Here is a 7,586-nt window from a genome sequence, read left to right as displayed (position 1 = left end):
GCCTCATAGGAAGATTTTATTGGGACCATCCATGGCCAAGGAAGGCAGGGTTGGAGTTTGTGTGTGTGTGTGTGTGTGTGTCCTCCCCTTTGGTCCCCACCTCCCTGCCCCGCGTCCAATCAGAGCAGAGAACCCGGCCACTCGGGAATCGCGTCAGCGTAGCGGCAGCAGCGGGGGGAGCGGAGCGAGGAGCTGGTGGGGGAGGGTCACGTGTGTACACACTGTCGGGCTCCGCGGCACTCCAGCAGTAGTAAAGTCTGCAAGGGACGGCCCCCTTTTCAGAACAAGCCTCGTCCGGAAAGTTGATAGATGAGGAGCGAGCCAACTGAAATGCAGCAGATCGGTTCTTTCCGCCGCGTCGGGGCTTTATGAGCGCGGGGAGAGCCGCAGCGCGCATTTGAGGATGTCTGTTTGTCAGATGAAACGACTGAGAAATGCCAGCGGAAATGCCGAATCGAAACCCAATGCCTCCGCAGGTTTGTCACCGAGCCAGATCTATACGTCTCCGGTGAGTTTTGCTCTCTTTTCTGCCATTTCCGTCCACAATGTGCGAGAGGTTTGCGCTGACTTTTCCTCGTACGTCCGGAGTGAAAGTGGACCCCCCCCCCCCCAACACCACCACCACCCACCACCACCACCAGCACCGCTGAAGGTGGCTCCGCCAGGGTTGAGTGGCTTTAGTTTGTGCCAACAGTGGCCGCGGAAGTGGTGGAATAATGGCAAAGCCGTGACAGCTATCCACGCTTTTATCTGCGCAGTCGAGTGTGATGGAGAGATCAGGAGCCGGCAAATAATAATGATAATAATGATAATAATAATAATGATAATAATAATACGAGAGCCCTTGCTCAGCAGTGGTAGCGCCACGGCTTTAACGAGGCACTTTATATTTGGGAAACAACACCTGAGGATGTTTCTCACGGGATCAGTTTTCCCCAAGCGCTGGGAAAAAAGAAGTTGTTTCAGTTAAATCGGCGGCCTCTTAAGTAAGAAGCTCCTCCATAAGAAATAATATTCATAATCATAATAATAATGACAGTTTTTAAGTTTTGGCAGACTGCTCTTTACATGGACAATATCCCATTTCATCTTCCATTGAAACCCACAACGGATGGGATGTCAATGAGTTTGTTTATTCAACCATATGTAGCGTTTGTTTGTTTTTGTTTTGTTTTGAGGTTTTTTTTTAAAACATATGTACTGTCTTGTGATGTTTAATCATTCATAAAATATAAGCTCATAAACTGCTCAAAGCACAGTGCCAATATTACACTCCAAAGTTTTCACGACACTACTAGACATCGTTTTTCATTGATAAATGAAGCTTTTAAAGTCACTATTTAATAACAGTTACTAACAGATTTTGAGCTTCTAATCATGTACAAATTTTGATATTCGGATTCTGGCTAGTAAAGGTGATGCATGAATAGCGGTACTGGTAACGACGATGATAACATGGTGGGGGGGTTTCATATAGGGCAGCCAGCACATCCACCCGACCATATCACACATTAATTAGAAATCTGTGTGTGTGCTCAGATGAATCTTACCCCTCACCAAATTAAATGCCTCTTGAGTTCAGCTTTGCACTTGTTGTTGTCAGCTTCATCCATGTGAGCAAAGGGGACAAGGGTGTGTGTGCTTAATGACGGTAAGCCTGCTTTGTGCTGACCGTTGAACTCTGACTTTGTTGACGCCTGCAACAGTTGAGCACGTTGCCGGAAAGAGGCTGAGGAGGCTGTCCAGACCCACGGCGGCCTGTGCTTGACCCGAGTCTGTCACAGTGGAACTTGATATGAAGAAAATACTGCTTTTCCCAAAGCAACTGTGGCATTGTTTCACACCCTCTGTGCAGCAGTGAGTCAATTAAACCAGTCAAGAATTTGAGGGTGACAGATTTTAGAAGAAGGGTGCTAGGCAGGCAGCGGTTTGTAAGGAATCCATTCAACAGCAATCCCACTGGGACTGATAAGGATTTGGGGGAAAACTGAATTATATAAAACCTCCCCACAGAAATGGAATCGGTGGCAAGTATTTTAAAAACCTCTGTGATCTTAGTCATTTACTTTGCAAAATGTTGTTTAGAATTAGTATACACCTGAAGCCGTTAGGGAAGTTACTCTTAATTATGCTCTATTAATTGGCATAAAATTGCCCATCAAAGGTCACTTCACCTCTGGTACTGCTCAGCAGTCACAACGTGTGTAAATCCGAGTCGTGTAATCTTATTTTCTTTCTGTAGTACTTCTGCTGCTGCTCCTCTGCACACCGCTGCAGATATTAGTAGCGAATCATGTGACATCAATCAGTACGTTCTGAGAAGGGCCTGAAAATTCCAGTAAAGATATAGGAGGGGTGTGGGCCCAGTATTTCACACTCCTCCCATCAGCCCGCGAGATCTGGCTTCAAATCCCCAAGACGTCAAGCACGTAGGCGTCACTCTCACGGGGTGATGTTTGCCGGGGATGAAGCATGCTGAAGCAGGGGCTCCCCCTCTGGGAATAATCAACTTTGACCATTTTTGACATGAAGTGGTGCAAAAAGTTCAGACAGGGCTTAACCTAGTCTACGACTGCAGTCAAAGTCATGGGCAAGAAGGACACAACAAAAGCTTTTCCTTGTTGTTGACAAGAGCTCAGGTTATACTTACTTAGCCATGTTTTTTTACGTATGGCATCTTTATGGGAAGCAGCTAGCAAGGGGAGGAGAAGCAGCCATCTTTCTCCTGGTTTTATTATCTTATATGCACACTTACAGCAATAGATGTGTATAAATGCTGACACAATACTGCAGATAGAGATCCTTCTTGTAGTTATGGCTGTCTGCGTAATTAAAGAACCGATGTGTTGGATTTAGGGGGATCTATTGGCAGAAATGGAATATAATATTCAGAATTGTGTTTTCATTAGTGCGTAATCACCTGAAACTAAGAATCGTTGTGTTTTCGGTAGCTCAGAATGAGCCCTTCGTATCTACATAGGGAGTGGGTCCTCCTCCATGGAGCCCGCCATGTTGCACCACCAAGTTTTCTACAGTAGCCCAGAACGGACAAACCAAACACTTGCCCTAGAGGGGGCCTTTTCGCATTTTTACGTTACGTGAAGGCCACCGTAGGTTCTCCTAAACGGTTTTAAACATGGGGGGGGGGGGGGGGTATCCAGTTGGTCGCAATCTGCAGCCTCACCACTAGATGCCACTAAATTTTACCCCCTGTTGCTTTAACAGAGAGTAATAGGACTCGGCAACATGAGCAAAAACAATCCAACAAGAGAAAAATAATGTCATTTGACAACCCATAATACGTAACAGTACATTCTCAGTTTATCACCCATCTTTGAGCACAAGCACATTATAAGTAGCCGCTAGGGCTGCGACTACCAATAATCTTCATTATTGCTTAATTATAGATTACAATTTGAGTAACTGACTAATAACGTAGTGCAGTTATTAAAGCAAATGATTATTATACCTGACAAACGAGAAAAACTAATTTCTGTACTTAAACAGAGAGACAACTACACAACTGCATGTTCCTCAAGTGGAAGGGCCCGATGGTTCAGCTTGAAGCAGAATAGGTGTACATAATATCAAATTTCTGTCACTTCCATTCGGTAAACGTAGGAAATCTAAAGGTTTCAGTTTCCACCGTTTGCCTTCAATCCAGTAAACATTGAAAAGCCCCGGTGTTTTTCATCTGTACTTCATTGCTGAGGAGATACTAGACTAATCTTGCCCATGGAGGCACAGGAACCTTTGACCATTTTGAAATGAGGTAATTAGGTCATAACTGAGCACGTTTCCGTGGTACTTGATTTGAAGTCATGATTACTACATATGTACTTGCTCAGACTTCTTTGGAAACAAAGCCCTGCTGTTTACAGTAATTAAACACCTGTGCACCAAAAAAAAAAACCTTGACTTCTTTTATCAAGAATTATGAGGCACCCTGCAGCTGTCGGAAGCGGCAGAGGGAGCCAACGTGGTAATGAAAGGGTGGCAGGAATTCCTGTATACAGCAGGTGCTAATGAATGGGGACTGCCAACCACAATGCAGTGAGCTCTCTCTAATAATCTTTAATAATAAACCTCTCTTCAAGTCGTTTTCTCTTTTTAAGTGAGAGGTTTCTGAAGGAGCGAACAAACTTCAAATCTACAGTACATTCGGAAAATAGTACATAATCTATGGGAGAGGACCATTGCTAATGATGTGCTTTCGTCATGGTCCATCATAGCCAGTGAGTCACCTAGCTGCTGATGTCAGAGAGCCATGTTTACAAGACGGCTCACTAGTGCTCCGGTTCTGGGAATGACAGGTTTTTTTGTAGAGAGTAACTCTACACTTTCTTCCTCCTGATCCCGTTCCAGTCCAGCTCTGAGCTTCAGCCTCCACTATAGTCTCATTGCAGCCAATTGGAGTAGTATAGAGGAGGGACTGAGCCCTTGTGTGTGTACGTGCGTCAGTGTCTGCGGCTTAAGGCCACAGCCTCTCTGTAGTGGACTTGCGTAAGTAAACGGAGGAACGTTTCCCCTTTACTGACATCGTTACTCATCCTTCTGAAAACAAAACTGCCTCCCTACACTTTGTTCCAGGGTTTTTTTCAGGGGAGAGGTTTCCAGAAAATTCTGCACAGATTAGCACGTGTATTTTCGCATGTAAATTTTTTTTTATTTTTTTTCTCCTCAGAGAATCGCTCTTTTTTTGAGAATGAAGCCCAAGCATGTGAAAACATAACAGCCAAATTCTCACTGAGGAAATAAAATACAGTGAACTTTGGTGACTTATCACTACATTCCTGCGATAGCTTTATGATCTTCCTTCTCCTTGACCGAAGCAATTTGAATAATTGATTTGAAATGACCTGAGTTAGTTATGCAAAGGGGGGGATTACATAACTTAAAAAACTTGCAGCCCCATCGGGATTGATACACAAAGGCTCCCGACATGCACGTGGTCGTTTTCTTTGACCTTGCCCTGAACTCCAACCCCACGACTAAATCCTCAATGACCCTTTACGAAAGCCTGCTTCACATTTCACTCTATAAATCTACCCATCATCACCTGCCCTACCCCCAGTCAGGTTGGCGGTAACCTGAACAGAAGGTGCAAATGCTTTACCCATAACAGAAGCACCGAAGCAGTGTTCCTCTTTATCTTGCTGCTTGAACATGTTAAAAGCACAAGGGCAGTCCTGCACAAGGGCAGCAGTGTCCCTGCTTCTGACTGTGACAGAGTCGAGAGAGAGGCAGAGGCAGAGCAAGACAGAAAAAGCTTGCAGGGGCGTCAGACAAATGCAGTTTTGTATTCTTCCACCAGAACAAGGGCCTCATTTGCTCTGGCCAGCGTGGCTCTCAAAGAGGAGAAATAGCGGGTTTTGAGGCTGAGCTCGCAATTGAAACATATTGTGAGGAGTTCGTATTCAGCCAGTCAGATGCAGTGAAGTGAAATTAACAGTGTTACCCAGGGCATAATAGCTGTGCCGTGGCTGACGTGTTTATGTGTCAATGCCTTGCTAGCTCCTCTAGCTAGCGCAGAAACCAATAAAAGAGAGGCTTGAATTCAAGAATACAAGTGCAGACTTGTACATAAAATACATATAGAATACGTAAAATGTTTGTCCACACAAGCTGACAAAAGTTAGAATTTGATTTTTGTTGTTTTATAATCGTGATATTGCTTAATTTTCTATTATTTCACGTGACCTCAAAGGCGGAATTACAGGAACATATACAATGACATATAATATACATGGTACAATGTTCTGAACTTATTTGATTGTTTTACACAGTGAAATCAGCAATGAAACTGCCAGGGGATCTTACCCACAAATGATTTTCCTCACATAACTTTTATTGAATACTGCATGAAAGTTACCAGTAGTTCTATACAAATTATTGTCACATTATCAATACTGAAGCGCTGAGTTAAAAATACAAGTTGGATTTTGTCAGCATCGTCCAGCATTATTCGCATGCATGACCAGCGCAGTAACTAACTCCTTTCTCCCCAACTTTCTGCCTGCAGTCGACCTGTTGAGAGTGCTTGACCTGCGTCAGAGCCCAGCGATGTGGATCTGCATGGTTCACAATGAGACGGACACCAGCGTGGACTTCCGGCTCTGCCAGGACTTTGGCCTCATCCTGTCAGTCTTCTCCCTCATCTACCTCCTGGTGTGCTTCCCGCTGGGGCTATGCTACAATATACTGTTGGTCGTGGTGAACCTCTCCAACAAGGTGTCCATGACCATGCCAGACGTCTATTTCGTCAACATGGCCATTGCAGGCCTTGTGCTCAACGTGGTGGCGCCCGTGGAGCTGCTGAGCTCCACCTTCACCCGCTGGCATGCTTGGGAGTACAACAACGAGGTCTATATCACCCTGCTCATCCTCTTCAACATCTCATCTCTGGTGATCATGTATTCCACCACGCTGCTCAGTCTGGACTACTACATAGAGCGGGCGCTGCCTCGTACATACATGTCCAGTGTGTATAACACCAAACATGTGTGTGGGTTCATCTGGGGCGGCGCAGTGCTCACCAGCTTCTCTTCGCTGCTCTTTTACGTGTGCAACCACATCTCCACGAAGATGGTTGAGTGCTCCAAAATGCAGAACAAGGAGGCAGCAGACGCCATCATGATGTTCATCGGCTACGTGGTTCCAGCTGTGGCTGTTCTTTATGCCTTTGTGCTCATTTTGCGCATTAGGAAGGAGTCCACACCTCTGGATCAGGACTCCGCTCGCCTCGACCCCTCTATCCACAGGTTGCTGCTAGCCTCAGTATGTGTACAGTTTGTACTGTGGACCCCGTTCTATATGACCCTGTTGGTACACACTGTAGCCGGTGCACTAGGGTTCGTTAGCAACGCACATTACTTATCTACCTATTATTTCTTGAGAAATGTGTCTAAACTGCTGGCTTTCTCTAGCAGTTTTGCGATGCCTCTCATGTACAGGCAGATGAACAAAAACTTCTCCAACAAGCTTCAGCGGCTGCTCAGGAGGCTGCACTGCGGAGACCAGTCCTGCCCTCATGAACGCTCAACAGTGCAGCAAGTGGTGACGTGAGATCACCCCGAGGAAGATCAATGATGCCCTTCCCACCCCCGCATTTCCAGCTCATGGCCTAGCCGGCACTTATACCCCCCCCCCCTGCAGAGCCTGTATCTGACCGGGTTCCCTCGCTGCTCTGGACTGTGTTAAGAGCAGCGTAGCCAACTGTGGAATTTCCTGTCGCCTTCCGGAACTTGATCTGATCTATCCTGTCCTGCAGTGAGAGGAGGACAAACCAAGCAAAAACCACTAAGTGCTGTTATTTTTTTCTCACCAAGTGAAGCTCTCCACTTCGACACCTGAGCTTCTAGTTTCAGGGCGGTAAATTTGGCACAATCAGCCAATAGCACTGAGGAAATATCCTGTCAGCAAGGGCCTCCCGATCACTACACCTTTGCACTGGGTGTTTTTTTTGTGTAATGAATATTCTGCTGACGGTATGCGAGTTTGGCTAATGCATGACTGCCTAAATTTCACTGTAAAGTCTCAATATGCTATTAGAAACCGGTTTATTTTGAAATCTTTGTAGTGTTTCC

At 45.6% G+C, this 7,586-nt stretch overlaps 1 protein-coding gene across 1 annotated transcript; it reads left to right on the top strand.

The window, feature by feature from the left end:
* Positions 1-267: 267 nt before the first annotated feature.
* Positions 268-7,145, top strand: gpr146 (G protein-coupled receptor 146). Its single transcript, XM_040123711.1, has 2 exons — positions 268-508; positions 6,023-7,145. The coding sequence occupies exon 2, from the start codon at positions 6,064-6,066 to the stop codon at positions 7,063-7,065; it is 1,002 nt and encodes a 333-aa protein (XP_039979645.1). The 5' UTR covers positions 268-508; positions 6,023-6,063; the 3' UTR covers positions 7,066-7,145.
* Positions 7,146-7,586: the final 441 nt, after the last annotated feature.

This window comes from Xiphias gladius, chromosome 3 (genome assembly GCF_016859285.1).
Source record: "Xiphias gladius isolate SHS-SW01 ecotype Sanya breed wild chromosome 3, ASM1685928v1, whole genome shotgun sequence".
Classification (NCBI taxonomy): domain Eukaryota; kingdom Metazoa; phylum Chordata; class Actinopteri; order Istiophoriformes; family Xiphiidae; genus Xiphias; species Xiphias gladius.
The sequence above is the reverse complement of the archived record's forward strand: the minus strand, read 5'-3'. Positions and strand labels throughout refer to the sequence as shown.